This window comes from Acinonyx jubatus, chromosome A3 (assembly GCF_027475565.1).
Source record: "Acinonyx jubatus isolate Ajub_Pintada_27869175 chromosome A3, VMU_Ajub_asm_v1.0, whole genome shotgun sequence".
NCBI lineage: Eukaryota > Metazoa > Chordata > Mammalia > Carnivora > Felidae > Acinonyx > Acinonyx jubatus.
This window is the reverse complement of record NC_069388.1, coordinates 40,958,305-40,977,632: the sequence shown is the minus strand read 5'-3', so window position 1 is coordinate 40,977,632 and position 19,328 is coordinate 40,958,305. Positions and strand designations below refer to the sequence as shown.

General features: G+C 42.5%; 1 protein-coding gene across 6 annotated transcripts in view; it reads left to right on the top strand.

The window, feature by feature from the left end:
* Positions 1-19,328, top strand: part of KIF16B (kinesin family member 16B) — a 287,157-nt gene that overhangs the window by 156,367 nt on the left and 111,462 nt on the right. For all 6 annotated transcript variants that reach the window (XM_053200271.1, XM_027069539.2, XM_053200272.1 and 3 more), the window contains exons 16-17: positions 2,429-2,511; positions 3,934-4,022. In XM_053200271.1, coding sequence (XP_053056246.1) covers positions 2,429-2,511; positions 3,934-4,022 — 172 coding nt within the window. The remainder of the gene's footprint in view (positions 1-2,428; positions 2,512-3,933; positions 4,023-19,328) is intronic.

The following is a 19,328-nucleotide window of genomic DNA, read 5'->3' as shown; positions in this document are numbered from 1 at the left end:
GAATTGCAAATGGGCTGATTTGGGGCTCGATCTCATCAACCATGAGATCATGACCTGGACCAAAATCAGGAGTTGGACGCTTAACCGACTGAGCTACCCAGGGGCCCCTAACAAGCCTCTTTCTATGTGCCAGGCAGTTTATGCACATTATTTAGGTAGAAACAAGGAATGGTCATGGATAATTTTGTTTTCTTTTATAACTCTTAAAGGGATTTTTATGTGTATTTCATGCAAATACATGGGTGGCAAGATTATTTTCAATGATTTAATATGATATGAAATATGTCTCTGAAATACCATTTCTATTTTTCCATTAACATATTTTAGCACTTTTCAACCTGCATGGCTGGGCATTTGATTAACAGAAAAAAAATAAAAAAAGAATTGGATTAAATTTAATTAGCACATTGAATGTGATTGCCTTATTAATCTCTAATTTCACTTCCAGAGCATTAAATATACCTATATCCTAGACATGGCTGCTTAACTTTTGACTTCTCTGTATGGCACACAGTTCTGAGTCCTGGTCATAAAAGGTATAGAAAACACCTTTCTTAATTATGGTAATGGTGCCTTTTCATGATTGGAAAATATACGAATATAATTTTCCATGAGGGGGATAAGCAGGTTGTAGATTGGTTACTATCCACTGCTATACTTTTAAGTCTCTGAAAACTGTGTTCTTCTTTTCATATGGACTCCCTCTCCGCTAAATAATGATAACTGCCAGAACCAACCCTTTCAGTAGCTCCCTGGGGTTATGACCTAACCCGTTAGGTTTTAACCATATTGAATTTGAGAATCTGAGGCAGTATGTTGAGTAGGTAGGTGGATATACTGGTCTGAAGCTCTAGAATAGCCACCTGGGGCTACGATATTACTTTTGAGGCCCAGGTAGGGAAATAGTAGCTAAGTGAAGAGGTTGGTGACTGCTGTTACCCCACAGGTCACGTGCCCTGTCCAAAGGAGGCAGCCTTCAGCAGCCCAGGGATTTTTGCCAAGTGGCAATACAAATCTACTGATACATTACCTTCTAGGTTTTGAAGGGAAATCAGAAAGAAACTCAGTACTTTATGTAAAAACTGCAGATTTTTAACTGGAAGCTAATAATTTTAGTTTTTAAGTTTTCGCGGGGCACACAAAACATCTCTGAGCTGGTGTCTCTCAGCCCATCAGTTTGTGACATTTGATGCAACTTCTCTCCCTTGGCTCTCCAAGTCCTCACAGTGTCTGTTCTATCCTGGTGCTGTTTCTGATGCCCCGCATTTTGGGTGGATTTGACTCCCTCCTCTCCCCACAGCAGGACAGGTCCATTTCCCTGGTCAGGCTTAGCCCTTCCCTGCGGTTTCCCCAAACTGGAACCACCTCTCTTGTCCTCGAGCTGCCTTGTGAGACCCAGCTGAGCAGCCTTGCACACATCACTTAGATGCTTGACCCCTCATCACATGTCGTCGTCTTCCGTGGTTGACTTCAATGGATATGTTCTGTCCTCACAAAGAAGTTGCATTCTTTTTCAGGGCAAGGATTGAACATGGGGGTCTCTTCTGAGGTGTGATAGACTCTCGGGTATGGATGGGACCAGACGACATAGTGAATCTCTTCTGGAACATTGCTTCCCTTAGATGCCTCTGATGACAAGGAGCTCACTGCCATCTGTGGCACCCATACCAGCTTTGAGCAGTTCTGAATTTGGAAAGTGTTTGTTTGCTTATTTGCTTAAAAATGCTAAAATTTGTCCCTGCCCTTAGTTAACATTTTTGTTACCCTTGGGTACTTGGCTTGAATTCTGTGTGATCATTTTTTGAATAAGCAGAACCCTGGTCCATCAAATGGAGCCTTTCTCGTGTGTCTCATGTGGCCACCCAAATTTTAACAGTTTTATCAAGAAGCAGTGTTTTCACATGGTAATAGACCCTACACGTACACAATTTCTTTCCTGTCAAATTCTGAGGTAGATGTTAGTAGTGGTTACCTGTACTCTGCCGATTATACCATGTTTTCTTTTGAAAGCGCTTTCCTTCGGGATTTCTCCTTTTACTGGCATTAATAAACATCTCCCAAATTTGTGACCATATGCTTTGGTTGGTATTACAGCATCTCTTTGTAGAGCTTACTGCTTTTTTTTCTTCCTAACAATCAAAACTATAATTATCTGGATATTAAGTTTTAAATCTCGTAATATAATGCTTGAATCCATCACTTCTGCCTTAGTAACATGAGTATTGTGACACTCAGCTATAAAAATAAGAATATTTGCAGGTTTAAAATTGGCTTATATAAGCAGACTTTTGAGACTAAGTCTTTCCCTTATTATTACCATTTTATAGTGCACTGGAAATTACATTTCAGCTGTAAAATTCCACAACATGATGTTGTCAACCAACCAGTTGCTTACCGTGAACTCATTGCTGTTTTTGTATGTTCTTAGGTGCTGTGATACTCTTGGGAAGAACCAATATGTTTCGCTTTAACCATCCTAAGGAGGCTGCCAAGCTCAGGGAGAAGAGGAAGGTGAGCAGCATAACATCTCCAGGAGCCAATTCTGATTCTGGTGGGGCTGGGGCTGTGGGAGCAGTTTGATTTTCTGGAGTACGGAACTAGAAAAGTCACGCTGTAGCCTGTACTAACTGTATGGAGTTGTTTCTCAGTGGATGATTAGCTGATGAAGTAGGAAAGCAAACTGGTCAAGTACAGAGCAGGGGGAGAAATGGCTCCTTCTAGATCCTTCTCTTCACCCCTCCACCCCCCAAAAGGAGTTGGGCATTGTTTTGCATTAAGTGGGGAGTGACTTCCACTTATGAGGATCTGTTTTAGGAGTTAACCCAATATCAGAATCAGTTTCATCCAAAGGCTTGCTTCCTTTTTACTTTCAGCCATAGCAAATGAGACTCCTGGTTAGGGTGTGAAGCAGAGAGGGGGTGAGTTTGGGACAGCTAGTTGGATAGGGTCATCCAGAGGGCACTCTAAGTGCAGGACGGGTGAGGTGGGTAGAAGACCTGAGAGAGAAGGGAAGAGATGAGAGAGAATGTGTCTTGGGACACCGTATATCCTTAGACTGAGGAAGGTAAAGGCTGCAGCTAACATTTCTATGAGCCAGGCACTGTATGAAACTTCTACAGCATATTTTACTGCTTTATCTGTGTAGCAGCTCTTACTAACCCCATGTCACAGATGATCAAGATGAGAAACTGAGGCTTACTTGTTCCCTAACTAGCACATGGCCAGCCTGCACTGCTGCCTTGACCCGCTGACCTAAAGGGTCTGCCCTTCACCCCTAAGTCACAGAGCCCTGCATGTCAACCTCCTATTGTGAGGGCTACCCAAGGGTGCCAGTGCCTTCCATGGGAAAGAACGAGAAAGCTGCAAACCCCAGCCTTCTCCACGGTTGCTCATTCCAGCCAGTGAAACCTCTTATCTATTCTGGCCCATGGTCTCCCTGGAGGGTCCTTATTGGTTCACAGTTGCAGAGGAAGAGAGGGAGGAAAATATATTTGCCAGTAGCTTTCCATGGAAGCAAACAGGTTAAGCTCTTACTTTTTGGTCTCCCTTCCCCTCTCCCTCCTCATCTTTATTCCTCAACACATGTGAGTGTTGCTGAGAACAGGACACAGCTCCCGCCAGGAATGGAGGGTGACCCTTCCCTCCACTTCAGTGCAGCGTGGTCGAAGAGATCCTCATGGTTGTGCACTTCCTGGCTAGCTTCCCCTGTCCGGGCATGCTGGGGTCCCGCTGTGGTTAGCTGAGGCTTGGGTTGGAGTTGTATTTGTTGCTTGGCTGTCCCTGATTTGCTGCCCTCAGGTAGACCAGTTGGCGTGCGTGCTAATGAGGGGTATATGTACCTCATTGCCTCTCACAAGGTGAGAGCAGTGAGTCCAGGGCTCTGGCCCTCTCTCCCCCACTAAGGTAACCGCTCTGCCCTGTGTCTGCTCTTAGAGTGGCCTTCTGTCCTCCTTCAGCTTGTCCATGACTGACCTCTCGAAGTCCTGTGAGAACCTGTCCACGGTCATGTTGTATAACCCAGGGTGAGTGAACAGCAGCGTCTCCTTCCCTGTGACTGTCACTTTTGTGGTGTTTATTGTGTCAACCCCATTAAAGTCACTAGATAAAAATAAAATTTCTGCAATTGCTCCTCCTTAGCAAATCAGCCATAGTCATTTCCCAAGTCGCTTTTCAGCCCTTGCTCTGTCTGTACATAATTTTACTTCATTGTAATCACAACATAAATGAGATTGTGTGTTCCGATTTTTTTTTTTTTTTTTTTTTTTTTTTGCTTAACAGCGTAAGAAGCATTAGTGAGGGTTGTTACAGCCTTCGTTATCATTTTCGTAATTGTCTATTATTTTAGAATTGGCTCTTTGATTATGTAGTGCGTGATCCCCTTGGTTTAGGCACTTTCATCTCATTTTATAAATTTATTGTAATAACAGACAATTTTGATTCTGAGGGCATCCAGGAGTGCAGGAAATTGTGTGCAGTACATCCAAGCCTTGGGGGGGACCCCTGGGGACACAAAGAACTTTGTGGCTGGGTTGCTCAGGTCCTTCACAGTTTCAGTAGTGATGTGGTGGTGACAATGAAAATGCCTAAGAACAGGGAACTGCACGAAAGGACTTTGGGGTCCTTTCCTGTTTTATGAGGTCCCACAGTTTTATCTTTCCTACAGAGGGAATTTCCTGTAAATCAGCAGAGGTAAATCTAACAACTGAAAAAGTGATGTAAAACTGACGACGACGTCTTTTAGAACTGCGCTGCACTGAGGAGTGGCTGCATTCCATGCCAGGCACTGCATTCGGCATCTCATACCCGTTGTCTTAATTCTCTGGGTGACTGTCCCCGCTTGACATATGGAGAATTTATAGCCATTTGCTGGCCCACGTAAGGTCTCAGCCCATGCAGTGACCATGTAATTCCCTGCTTATCTCCAGCTGGGGGCCTTTTCAGACCTGGGGCCGGTGCCCTGCTAGAGCCCCCACCCCACCTGGGCAGTGCTCACAGATACTGAGTCTGGAGGCATCCCTCTTCTGGCACAAGTCCCTTCACTGGTTTGTGAAAAGCAGGTTATGCCTACAAGGGATTTCTTCATTGCCATGGGAGTTTAAATCTGGGAGAGACCTTTGATCTTTTTTCCAGGATTCCTCATTTTATAGGCAAGCTGAAGACCAGATTTGATTTCACACCTGGCTGGAGCCAAAACAAACAAACAAACAAACAAACAAACAAACAGAAAACCCAAAGGAAAAAACAAAACAAAAAACAACCACCCAGTGCAACATCATAACTGCAGGCTCCTGGGCCTCTCCCACTCTCCAGAACTTCTGCAAGTACAAGCCACAGTTAACTTTGTCAGCCTTTGTCTTTACCCATTTTACAGGTCAGCTCTCCCATCTTATTACATAGCTGTTGAGGAGAGTTGTGCTCATCAAATAAGTCTGTCTTGAAATAATCTGTATCGATAAAGCCCTCAGAGCGCCTGGGTTATCGCTGCTTTGGAAGGCATGTTCTGTTAGAGGTCTTCAGTCCCTTGCAGTAGCGTTAGCAACTGCCTTTTGTGGTGGCTGGGATGGAGTCATTCATATACTCACTTTGTTTAATATAATATGCCAGTCTTTGGGGTTAATTTCAGTTTAAGTATTGTGAGCCCATCTGTTCAGTATTGTTTGACTAAACTGTTCTGGAATGCGTACCATGCTTGCTCGTAATCATCTCCCAGTCCAGGACCCAGCTCTAGTCCTGGAATCCAGTTACCAGCTTCTTTATCCATGATGCTGGGGCCTTTTACTTTGAACCCATTTGGAAATCTTATGTGGCTGTTCGGTGCCTTTGAAAAGCCCCAGACTGATGTGCAGTCAGCTCATCCTCTTGGAGACACAGGGTCACCAGCTGTGAGCCCCCCTCTCCCTTGCATTGCCACATGGTATCCAAGGACTTCTTTTTTTCTCCTCCAAGCAGAGGTGAATATGTAGTCCTCTTAAAAGTGATGCCAGTTTAGGTTGTTTGCTGGTTTTTACATTACAACGATCTTTCTCAATGTTTATAAAATACAGGTTAGAGTGTACTAATTTTTCACGCTCCAAACTTTTCGGTGACTTTCTGTGGTCCCAAACAATAGAATGCTAACCCCTTACCGTGTCACTCAGGCTCTCCACCGTGAGTGCCGTCCTCGTAGCACATCCCTGCATGTGTTCTGGGTTTTAGCCATTTCAGGGACCCTTCTGTTGCTCAGACCTGCCTGGACTAGCCGTGCCTTTTGGGCTTGTCTTTTGCTAGTTTCAGAGCTCTGGCATGCGTTTTGGGATGTGCTTACTTGTCCTCTAAAACACAGTGCATGCAGTCTCTCCTCTGGAGGCTATTCGCATCTTTCCTCTCCCAGTTGAAAGGAAGTGCTCCTTCTTCACTGTACATTCTGTCATCCTCATTCTGGTCCTCTTTGTAATGGACATTCATCAAACAACAAGCCTTTTCTGCCTGCCTCCTGTGGGGAGCATAGTTCTACCCAGGGGCACAGCTGCCCACAACCCTGACAGGGTCAGTTTACAGCTCGCTAGAGGAGAGAGGCAGGCACAGGGGATTTACAAATGGGTGCAGAAAGTGGGAATGAAATGTCCTGAGCAGTGGAGTGATCAGGGAGGGCTTCCTGAGGAGGTGACATTGAATCCAAGACTCTGGAATGACAGAAAGTGGGAGAGAGGAGAGTCTTCCAGGAAGAGGACAAGTGCAATGGCTTCTACCCGAGGAACAGCAAGAGCTCAGAGTAGAGGGAATTCAGTCATCGGAGGTGAGGCTGGTGCATAGACTGGGGCCAGCTATATAAGGCCTCTTAGGCCATTGGCAGGAGTTTGTCTCTTTTCTAAGAGGGCTAGGGAACTCTTCCAGGGCTTTCAGAAGAAAAGCAGCCCGATGATGTACTTCCTACTAACCTTAGAACGTATGTTACTTGGAGAAAGTAGCACGAAAACAAGAAACCGTTTAGAAAGCTGTTTCCTTTGTCCACGTAGAAGTGAGAGTGGCTTAGAATTGGGTGGTAGCCCTAGAGATGGAGTGCCATGGAATCAAGGGTCATGCCCAGGTTTCAGATGTAAATAGCTGGGCAGATGGTGTGTCTGTTCCTGAGATAGGGGAAGCAGGGAGAATTGGCATGAGGTGGCCTTTGCACAAGAGTTTGGCTCGTGTGAGTGTCTCTCCTATTTGATTGGAAGTGTTTTGAGGTCAGTAATTGTAGTAATTACTGTAGTAATTTACTTGTAGTAAATTTACTTGTAGTAAATTACAAGTAAATTACTTGTAGTAATTTCTGTATTTTATTTTATTTTATTATATTTTAAAGTTTATTTATGTTGAGAGACAGAGACAGTGCAAGTGGGGGAGGGGTAGGAAGAAAGGGAGAGAGAAAGAATCCCAAGCAGGCCTCATGCTCGGAACCCAACCTGGGGTTCGAACTCATGAAACCATGAGATCATGACCTGAACCAAAACCAAGAGTGGGATGCTTAGCTGACTGAGCCACCCAGGCTAATTTCTGTATGTTGAAGTGTCATTCATGTAACGTGCATAGTAAATGTTTAGCAAACAGATTAAGAGGGAAATTTTAGTAGGATACATAGATCCTCTTGGGAAAGGATTTTTTGCTAATTTCTCTGGGCATGGATATTCCAAAGAGTGAAAAATGGTATACTATATAAAGGAATGTGTTTCTGTCACATGGGTCAATTCCTAAATGACACTGAAGTTATGTGAATAATCTCAAGGTCATGTTCAGGATCCTCAAACAACAAAATGGGAAGATGGTCTTGTGATGAAATTAATTAGACCAAGACAATCAGAGAATTCAAGTGAGAAGCAGCATCTGTGTTAGATTACATTGCAGTTGGCTGAGGAGATGGTTCTAGATGCATTTGATACTGCCGTTGTGCATCCTGTTCACCTGGCTTCAGTTAACAGGCACATTTTGTCTCTGCCACCCTTGCGGTGCTCATTTGTAAAAGCTCAGATTAAAATTACTCAATACTTCGCCAGCCTGACTTCATGCTCCCTCACGTCTAGCCCCCCTCAACTTGCCACCTGCTGTAGAGAATGATTGCCCATGAATTAAAGCATAATTGGAGAAAAATTTCCTACTCTGATTTATGGGTGTCACGAGGTGTCTGCTCTAGCAACTTGGCAAAATGAAGCGGGATTAAAGTATCGCCATGCTGTTTATACTTTTTTTGATGTTACAGGTGTAAATACCCTTGGCTTAAAGTAAGTACCACATGATAAACTGGAAGACCATTGGAAGAAATATGTTTTCTACTTGGACGCTGATTAAATATTTATTTATAGCTAGATAATGAGCTGCTTGGAACAAGAGCATGTTAGTTTCTCAAGATGGAAAATAGCCCTGAGATGCTTGCACAGATCAACACATATTTATTGAGAGTCTTCTGTGTAGAGAACCTAGAAGTGTCAGATGAATGTTCTTTCTGCCCAGGAGAACAGGCACATGCCCGTGAACTCATTTTGAGTGAAGGCCAGGCAGCATGTGATTCAGGGCAGAGAGTTGCCCCTGGGAGGTCTGGGAAGTGATCCTCCTCATGTAGCCTTGCCTTGTAATATGTTGGGTAACCTAGAAAACCAGAGACTTCCAGAAGGAATCCTTCTTGACATTGCGATTGCCTCCAGCCGGCATCATGGAATCTGAGTCTTAAGCCTAATTCCCAGGAACACTGTTTCCTCAACCCAGCTGTCCCTATCATAAAATTTTCCCGTTCCATCCCATTCAGCTCCCTCTCAGTGCCATAGCGACACACGCCTGGAATAAATAGCCAGAGAGCATCTCAGGAGAAGGGTAGTATGGAAGGGATAGTGGGGGTTATTAGGAGCCTTAAGTGAAACCCGGTCTGAAGCCTCTGGTCTAGTGCTTTCTTCTCTGTAGTTGAGGATATGAAGCTGTCGGGAGTCTGCAGTACTGCCTCAGCTTGGAGGACAAAGTGAGGAAGGATATTAAGTGAAGATTTGGTCTTGGACACCCTCCCCTTAGAAATCCCAAGTCACTCCCCTCAGTTCTTCTCGAGAATTCTCTCCAAGATTCACAAATAAACTGGATTCTGTGCCGGACCTTGAGATGTTTGCAAGTAGGAGAGGCAGGCTGGACAGAAGAGATTCTGGGAGTGGGCAGTTTTGTGGGCCGAGCAGAGGAGTGCTGGGAAGAGAGAGTCCTGCTGAGCAGAAGGGTGTGCTAAGAGGAGTCCGCAGATTCAGGCCTGGCTCGGGAGCATTCTGAAAGCCAAGTATGGATGAGCAGACAGAGCTTTTCCTCCCGGAGATGCACTGGGGTTCGGGCAGGTGGATTAGAAGTAGGAGAGGAATGGCAGCTCGGGTTCTCTAGGCACATCCACGGTACCCGTGTATGTGTAATGTTTTTATAAATTCGATTAGCACGTCCAGAAGTTATGACCATGATTAAAATATATGGCCCCAAATGCAACAGAGAACAATTTCTGTATATTCATCAGCATTTGGTAGCTCATTTCTTCACTGTTTTAAATTGTGATAGCATACTTAACATAAAATTTACTGCCTTAACCACTTTTAAGTGTACAGTTCAGTGCATTCACATTATTGTGCAGCTCATCTCCAGAACTCTCCATTTTATAAAACTGAAACTCTGTGCCCATTAGACAGTAACTGCCCATTCCCTCCTTCTCCCAAACCCTGGTGATCACCATTGTAGTTTCTGTTTCGGAAGTTTGACTACTTGGGGTACCTCACGTAAGTAGACTCCTGCATTATTTGGCTTTTTGAGACTAGCTTATTTCACTTAGCATAATGTCTTCTAAGTTCATCCCTGTTGTAGCACGTGTCAGAACTTCCTCCTTCCTTTTTAAGGCTGAATAACATTCCATTGGACATATGTACCACATCTTGTTTATCCACTCACCTGTTGAGGGACACTTGGGTTGCTCCTACCTTTTGGCTGTTGTGAATAATGCTGATATGAACACGGGTATACAAATATCTGTTTCAGGCCCTGCTTTCGGTTCTTTTGGGTATATACCCAGAAGTGGAATTGTTGGGGATGTGGTAATTCTGTTTTTAGTTTTTTGAGAAACTGCCATCCCATTTTCCACAGCATCTGTACCATTTTACATTCCCACCAACGGTGCACAAGGGTTCCAAATTCTCCACATCCTCGCCAACACTTGTTTTCTGTTCTGTTTTTTTCTTTTTTCGTTAAAATTTTTTTTCTTTTTACTTTTTAAAGTTTTTTTTTTTTAATTTATTTTGAGAGAGAGAGAGAGAGAGAGAGAGAGGGCACAAGCAGGGCACGAACAGTGTGGGCTCCATCCCATGAATGGTGAGATCATGACCTGAACCGAAACCAAGAGTCGGACGCTTAACTGACTAAGCCATCTAGGTGCCCCTCTTTTTTTTTTTTTTTTTTTTAAATAATAGCCATCCTATGGGTATGGGGGGGGGGGGTGATGTTCCTTTGTATTTTGTTAAAAAAGTTTTTTTTCTCTTCCATTTTCTCAAGAATGTTTTATCCGGAAAGTGATGTCTGGAAATATAGAAAGAAAGAAGATCTCAAAATTCAGTTCCCCCAATAAATACAGTAAACAAATGATGAACATAAATCTAACATAGATTGATTTCCTGATGACCTCTCTCAAGCACTGTCACGTTCAGTTTAACCAGCCCATTGAGATTGGGTATCTTAAAACCTAATTGATGGTAGGAATCCAAGAAGTTTTTCTAGCCAAGGAGAGATGTGATCATCTTTGCATTGACAGATTCACTCTGGCAGCTGAGTAACAGAGGCACCAAGGAAGCTACGGGAAGGACGCAGAGGTGAGGGCTTGAACTGAGACAGTGATCAAAGGAACCTAGAAGAAGGGGTGGGCTCCACAGCCATTTGGGGCAGGAAGTCATGAAGCCTGGATGATTAATTGGATATGGGAAGTAAAGATGTTGACTTCTGTTTTCTGGCTTAAATAATTGGTTGGGGGTGGCATGCTACCTGGCTGAAATACAGATACAAGGGAAGGAAGAGCGGGTTGTCAAGAGGCAGGAGAATAATGAGTACAACCTTGAAAAACTGAGCCCCATGCCTTGAACTTTCTCCCATAAGTGACTGTGCATTTGAGTACTCTGTCAGCCGCTGCATACCCCTGGACAAAGCTGGAGTCTCTGTGGCTTGACCAAACAACAGGATGAAGGAGGTTTCCCTTGTTGAGTAAAATAGATGTTCACAACATTTACCACTTTCCCCTCATCCCTTTGGCTCCTGTTTTAGGGCAGTCCTTTGTCCAGCCCTGTACTGGGGCTGGGGTGAGTAAGACAGATAGGGGCTCAGTCACCTTGGAGCATAACTCATTGCACAAGGAAGACCCTCGTAAAGCCTGTCAGAAATCAGGACACCAGTAGCATTGTCCTTGCACTTGCCAGGCTAGGATTCCTGGGATGTCTTTAAATTAAGGAAAGCTGTGCAGTTGAGCCCAGACCCCGCCCCTCAATATGCTGCATCTCATTGAAGGGGATCCTTATCACAGAATTCTCTGATCAGCAGGTGGCCAAGCCCTGGTGATTAGTGTAGAGGTTGGTATCCCCTACCTCATATTTGCCTCATCTCTTCTCTAGATATACTACTCAGCCATAAAAAAAGAGAAGGAAATCCTGCTTTTGTGACAACATGGATGGACCTTGAGGGCATTATGCTAAGTGAAATAAGTCAGAAAGAGAAAGACAAATATATATGATTTCACTTACGTGTAGAATCTAAAGAAACGGATCGGCCAAAACAAAAGAACTAAGCTCATAGATACCGAGAACAGATTGGTGGTTGCCAGAGGGGAGGAGGGCAAGTGGATGCAGGTGGTAAAAAAGTACATACTCCCAGTAAGTAAATAAGTAATATAATGTGTAGTAATGTACAGCATGGTGACTATAGTTAATGTTATTATATGGCACATTTGAAAGTTTCTAAGAGAGTAAATCTTAAAGGTTCTCATCATAAGAAGAAAATTTTTGTAACTATCTATGGTGATGGATGGTAACTAGACTCATCATGGTGATCATTTTGCAACATCTACAAATATAGAATCGCTGTGTTCACCTGAAACTAATATATTATCAATTATACCTCAGTTAAAAAAAAAAATAAAGTAAATGGCCAGTGTGATTAATACCTGAGGACTGGCAAATGTCATTAAGGTGACTGTCATGGCCCTGAAGGTGATTCCTGACTTCCTCTTTGCAGTGGCACAGGACAGACTCATTGACCTGCCTCATTGGGAAGACTGTCCCAACCTTAAGTCACACCTCCTTAGCCTTTGTGATGACTTCTTTCTCTAAGACCCCTCTTCTTCACAGCATTTGATTTGGCCCCTCGGTGCCCATGTGGTGACTTCCAAGCTCCAGCACAATCGTTCATGATTCTGTTCTCCAACATTGTCTTCTGTCACTTTCTACCTCCAACTTTATGCCTTGGATTAAGTGGACAAAACAGATCTTTCACAGCTCTCTCCAGGTCAGGCCTCTCTATAAAACCTATCCATAAAACCGTCCCACTCTTTGTCTTGGCCAGTCCTCTTCATCTTTCAAGCCCGAGTGTCAGAATTGTCTCCTCAAGAAGCAGTCTGTGTGTCTCCGATTTGAGCTAAATGCTTTCTCTTTATTCTCTTGCAGGCATTTTGTGCATATTTTTAGCAGAGCCTTTTCCAAATTCATTTAATTGATGTTTATGTCTGCTTTCCCGCTAGGCTTCTTGTGGGCAGAGACCATTCCTTACTCATTTTTAATCTCCAGAAGCTCCCACATAGTGGGCTCTTAACAAATGTTCATTGAGCGGTAGGTTTTGGCCCGCAGATGTGCTCCCAGCACAAAGGATGTGTCTGTTCATAGGTCTTCAGATGCCTCGTGCTTCAGATGGGTCCTGTGCCCTTTTTAGTATCTCCACTTTTTAGCTGGCCCCTGCCTTTTGAGTTTTTCACTCGTGCAGGCATACTTTTTTGTGGCTTTCTTAACTGTTACAAGTGACCATATCTCTTGGTTTCTTTGGTATCGTATAGACCTGAGTTTTTGGTTTTGTTTTTTTGCAGTAGACTGAAAATTACTGCTGAATACTCAGTTCCTCCTACAGCAAAGCTCTCTGAAAGAAGTATGTCTAGTTTACAAATTATTGTATGCAGTTGAGATCCAACTTATCTCTCTAAAGCAGCAAAGCAACCGGTTCTTTTTCCTTTGTTCAGCAGGTAACCTACTGATTCTCCACATCACCCATGTCTAAAAAAAACCTCATGCTCTAAATCATAGTAAGATTTGGAGTTTTTGAAAGTGAAGTCTTTACTCCCCAAGAACGTTTAATCAGTCAAATTGGGCACATAAAGTTGGGTATATCATTTCTAGCAGAGTTTTGGAACTTACTCCTGGCCTACATCTCAAGCTCCCTGGAAACTAAGATTTGTATACACACATGCGTGGTACTTGGTGCCAGAGAAATTTTGGATGAGGCAAAGCAGCCCGGTGACTTCCTTTGGGAGTTAGTTCCACTTTGGAGTAGTGCCCAGCGAGGGTCTTTGCCAGGAAGTAATTTCGCTGCGGGGGAAAGATTCCTCCGTAACCGGCACAGTCTTTATGAAGCAACCAAGCCCACTGCTTAGGCATCCTCTGTCTTGCTCTGAGACTGCAAACAGACAGCTAATTTGGCAGGATGCGGAAGCTTTCACAGCTTCTCAAAAGTGCTCTAAGCAAAATTATATACATTCCAAATTCATTTCAGTCTCGAAAATAAAGAGATTTTCACTTGTGCATTAGCATCCTTTAAGCAATAACCAGTGGTGAGTTGATTTACATGGGTATATTTGAATAATTGAATTCTGAAGACGAGAAACATCTGGCTTTCAAATCCATTCGGACCAAAAAATATCCAAATCAAAAATCAGACATGTATTTGGTAAGCCATCCAAGGAGCTTCATGGAGTGTGGCATTGCGAGCTGGGGTTTGGCTGGCATCAGGGCCGCCGCAGACCTCGGTAGCTGGGAAGGCTCCTAAGTGGGGATGGTCTGAAGTCATCAGCAATCAAGGAATGAAGACAGATGAGTGAAAATTATTTTCAGTCTAACGTTTTAACATGTTCATTATGGAAAACTTAGAAATTATAAACAAGCAAAAATGAACTTACTGCATAGTCAACATGCCGCTGCATATTCGTCTCTACCCCTGGCTGTTCCACTGTGTAGCCATTTCTGTCTTTGTGTGTGTATGTATGTGGATACTCTTTTATACACACGCACTTATATATTATTTATATGTGTTCTTTAACCAGGACGGGTTCATGAAGAGTTTTTGCACTTATTCACCTTTTCTTTTCATAAATATTTTCCTACATTATTTTAATGACCACGTGATATTGCATTCCTTGGGTATTCTGTGCCTTACTTCTTGTCTGTTGGTAGGCATTTTGTCTAGTGTTAAGTTATCACAAGCAATTGGGGTGAACATATATGTAGCAGCTAAATCTTTTTGTTTCTCCATGATTACTTCCACAGGGGGAAAAAAAGTAGAGATGGAATTAGTAGGCCAGAAGTGTAAATAGTTTTTTTTGTTTGTTTGTTTATTGGTTTCTTACATTTATTTCATTTCATTTCATTTCATTTCATTTCATTTCATTTCATTTCATTTTTTATTGTTTATTTTTTATTTTAGAGAAAGAGGGAGAGAGTGTTGGGGAGAAGGGCAGAGGGAGAGAGAGAGAATCTCAGGCAGGTTCCATGCTTTGCACAGAGCCTGACGTGTGGCTCGATCCCACGACTCTGGGATCATGACCTGAGCTGAATTCAAGAGTTGGACGCTCAACTGGCTGAGCCACCCAGGTGCCCCTGGAAATGTAAATAGTTTTAAGGCCCTTGATAAGTGTTGACAAATTGCTCTATAGAATGGTTGCACACATCACCACCATTTTCTACCAGTACTGTAGGAGAGTTTCCAATTGCATACAAACTAGAAAGAGATCCTCTTGAAGTATAGAATACCAATATGAATACACCTTCTTGAGTGTAGCTGTAAGCTGTCTTCATAGGAACTAGATTCTGGGGAATCCTGCTAACGGTGGCTCTCTCTGGAAGCATGTCCTGGGCATCCTAATCATCACCAAGGATTCATCAAGGACCTAGTTTGTCCTATGTGGAGCTTCATGCTGTACTAGAATGCTATATGTACTTAGCTCCAGCCTTCCTGGCCCTTTCAAGTCAAAAGTAGGGATGACAAATTAGAACGTAAAGCTGGAAGGAAGTAGATTCTGAATGAAGAATTCTGGGATTTGTATCAAAAAGCCGGAGGCACCAAGATGGCAGTGAGGACGTCTCACTGGCTGACAACAATCATATGGAAAAAAAGTATAGTTGATCCTTAAACAATATGGGTTGTTCTTCGAACAGCACACATCCATTTGTATGCAGATTTTTTATTTTTTTCCTCTTAACAAATTTATTTTAATTTTTATTTATTTACGAGAGATAAAGAGACAGAGTGTGAATGGGGGAGGGGCAGAGAGAGAGGGAGACACAGAATCTGAAGCAGGCTCCAGGCTCCGAGCCATCAGCACAGAGCCTGACGCAGGGCTCCAACTCATGAGCTGTGAGATCATGACCTGAGCTGAAGTTGGATGCTTAACCAACTGAACCACCCAGGTGCCCCATGTAAATTTTTTCAATAAATACAGTACACTACTGTGAATGTATTTCTTCTTCCTTATGATCTTAATATTTTCTCTAGCTTATTATAACAATACTGTACATAACACATATAAGATTCAAAATATGTGTTAGTTGAATTTATGATACTAATAAGACCTCTGTCAACAGTAGACTATTAGTTAAGTTTTGGGGGAGTGAAAAGTTATATGTGGACTTTCAACTGTGTGATTTTTGACTGCATTGTTCAAGGGTCAGTTGTAGTTTCATTTTCTTTCCCATCTGCAGCCCCTTTCCTATTTCTTCCTTATGTCCTCCCTCCCCATTTCCTGCCTTCAGCTGAAAAAATAAATATATCACATTAGAGAGAAAGTATGGAGACCTCAATAATATGGTTACATCCTGTTGTACTGAGCCTTAGCCTCACTGTGGATCACTGTAAGCTTCCAGAAAACAGTCACAGAATCTAATGTGTTGTTCACTCAGTGTCCAGCATCGTACCTGAAACTTAACAGACATCTGATCAATGTGAGCAAAGTGAATTCACTTTCCCCCCTTAATTCATACCAGTGTGGAAGGGGCTTCCGAAACAGAATCTGGTAATGGCTGGATATACTCTTGATGAGATTTGCATCTTCAGGTGAGACCAGGGTCTCCACTATATCTCCTGAGAGAGAAGGTCACATCGCCTGTGAATACAGTGCCCTGCTAGCTCCACCTTTCTCTCTTCTCTCTACTTTCTGGTACTTTATCAATTCTCAATTCTTTTATCTTTTTTTCTTTTTTTTTTTTTTTCTTGCTGACCTTGAGCATGGAAGTTTTATGCATGTAGTTGGCAATATTTATGTTGCTGCTGATTTGGTAGTTAGCCTGCATTTTAGTTGATGTTTATTTACTGTGTTTGTCTCTGCTGGTTTATTTTATCAGGCCTTGCCATTTCTCAAAAGTTTGCTTTGCTGCAAGGCTGATTTCTTCTCCAGTTTTTGGTCTCATTTGTCTTGCTTTTTTATGGACCATTTACTAACTTTACAGTTGCTCTAGAGTGCCTTAAATAGCTTGTTAAGATACAGTCTTGGGGACCATGTGATGAAAGTGGGCTTCTTCCTTCCACTAATGGAGATTAGTGTTAATTACTGACTTTTTGGGTTTTTTTGTTTTGTTTTCTTGTCCTTGAATGGTATTCCACTGTGAACCACTTTAAGCGATGAGCTTCCTGTGTTTTCTGTTTTCAAAGTAGGCAGAAAGATGAGCTGTAAATTCAAAGAACAATCTGTCTTTATTCAGTTACCTTAGATTTGCATTGTCTGAGTAGCAGGCTGCATTTCCTCTTCCTTCATTTGATAATTGCACAGTTGAAAGCTGAACTGTAAAGGTCAGCTGGGGAAATGAGACTTTTCCTGGTGAAATGGTGAATGGTAGTTGTGGGCAAGGATGGAAGATAGCAGATTTCCTTAGTCCTACATGGCAGCATGATTTGCCTTTGAAGATCCATGTTGTATTCACTTGAATACATGCCACGAGCTCTCCATAATTTGTTAACTCATTTGATGAGAGCTTCTTGCTGGTTCAGTCAAGGGTTCCAGTTGTACGTATCCATTCTTGCTTCTGGGTCTTTTGGCACATGCTGTTTCCTTCTGGAGCACTCATCCATGTGTCCACCAGTTCCTCGTGTGGCTGAATCCTACATAGTCTCTAAGATCCCAATTTATTTTATTTTTTATTTATTTTTAATTTTTTTATTATTATTTTAAAATATAATTTATTGTCAAATTGGTTTCCATACAACACCCAGTGTTCATCCCAACAAGTGCCCTCCTCCCCGCCCATCACCCACTTTCCCCTCTCCCCCACCCCGTCAACCCTCAGTTTGTTCTCAGTATCCAAGAGTCTCTTATCTAAGATCCCAATTTAAATGTTGCTTCTTCAAAAAGGCCCTGCCAACCTCCCATTTGAATTTCATCTCCTTAGCTATTCCCTGAAAGCATCCTCTGTCTTTCCTTGGTAGCATTTGAAATAGTTGGTAATTGTGTCTTTTGGTCAACTGTCTACCCTTGGTCTATATATTTAGTAGTAAGTGAAAGGGTCTGATTTTCTTGATACTGTGTCCCTGCTCCAAGTAGGTGTTTGAGAAATAATTGTTGGTAGAATGTGTGTGTGAATTGTTGTGCCCTGACAAGGCAGTTTCATCCCCTTCTTCTATCACAGACCATAATTCTAACCTTGAGAAGCTGCGCCCACATCAGTGACATTACGTGTTTAGTTCCCATACCTTATGATCTAGTCAGGTTAATCATCATTGTCGTTGGATAAAATGGAAATGAACCAGAGATTCATGGAAGCAAAAAGGAAGTAAAATGGTTGCTATAATCATGGTAGATTAAGAAAAAAATTTGAAACAGGTAGTTTGTCTCATTATAAATGGAAATGCTTGTTACAAAAATGGAAAACATTCAGAAATGAATAAGGTAATCACAAGCATTCACAATCCTCCCACCAAAAAATAATGATTGGTTTATGTTTGTAATATTTACTTAGATTTATAGTATATGTGTTTTAATTGTACATCAGATATTGTAATTATGCATTATAATGATTACTTAAAAAAACAAATTGAGATCAAACTAGATATACAGTTCTATATCCTGCTTTTTCTTTTAACATTTTATTGTGAACTTTTCCTCATGCCATTGGAGACAAGTCTTCATTCTGTTTATATCATAATTGTAATTCTTGCTTAATCGTAGAGGACTTTTGGAACCCCTCCCCCCCCATAAATTGTTGCAATTAATCCACTTACGTAAATCTTTCCCACTTTTTTTTTTCTTTTGTCAGCTACATCCGCACTCCCTTGAATTCTGTATTTGATGGCAGCTACTGCTTACATTAAAGCAACAAGGGGAGGAATGAAGAGAGGTGTCAGAGAGAGAAATAAGGAAAGGAATGGTTGATGACCCAGACCATAAAAGGCATGACAGTAGAGAGCAGGGAGTGGGCACACAGGCCGGTGGAGGTACGGCAGGTGTTCCCAGGACTACTGCTCACCCCCAGCCCGAGACAGAGGCACGCAGTGCAAGCATTGCTTGTTCGGTGTGGTAGCATTTTGTCATTCAGTGGGTGATATCAAAGAAGTACAAATGTGTAACGCAGATCTGTAACACTAAAGCCCTTCACTTCAGTGAAGGGAGAGGAGCTGTGGTGCATTTTAAGTCTTTCTCACATCTTCAAACTTCCCTCTGTGCTCTCTCTCTTCCCTCTGCTCAGAAACAGGCACAGCTTTTCTGAAACGAACCCCTTCCTGGACGACCCGGTGTAGATGGCACCACACCGTTTTCTGTGTCCACTGTCATGTACCTCTCCAGCATGTAATTGCTTACATTAATCATGGTGCATCTGTATTATCGAATTGCATGATATTAAACTATGTTAGACAGTAATCGTTAATGATCTGGGGACTTGTCGGAAGTATTCATTAAGAGGAAAAGGTTACAAAATGAACTCTGTTGTTGGCTCTCCTCTTGTGTGTATTATGTGTGGCTGTGGAGGCTAAAGGCTGTAGGCCGGGATGGATCATGGGGATTGTATCAGTAAGTGTTTTACTTACTTGTATTTTGTATATTTGCTACAGTTAGTGAACTTTCATCTTGAGAAGGGTGGAAAGCA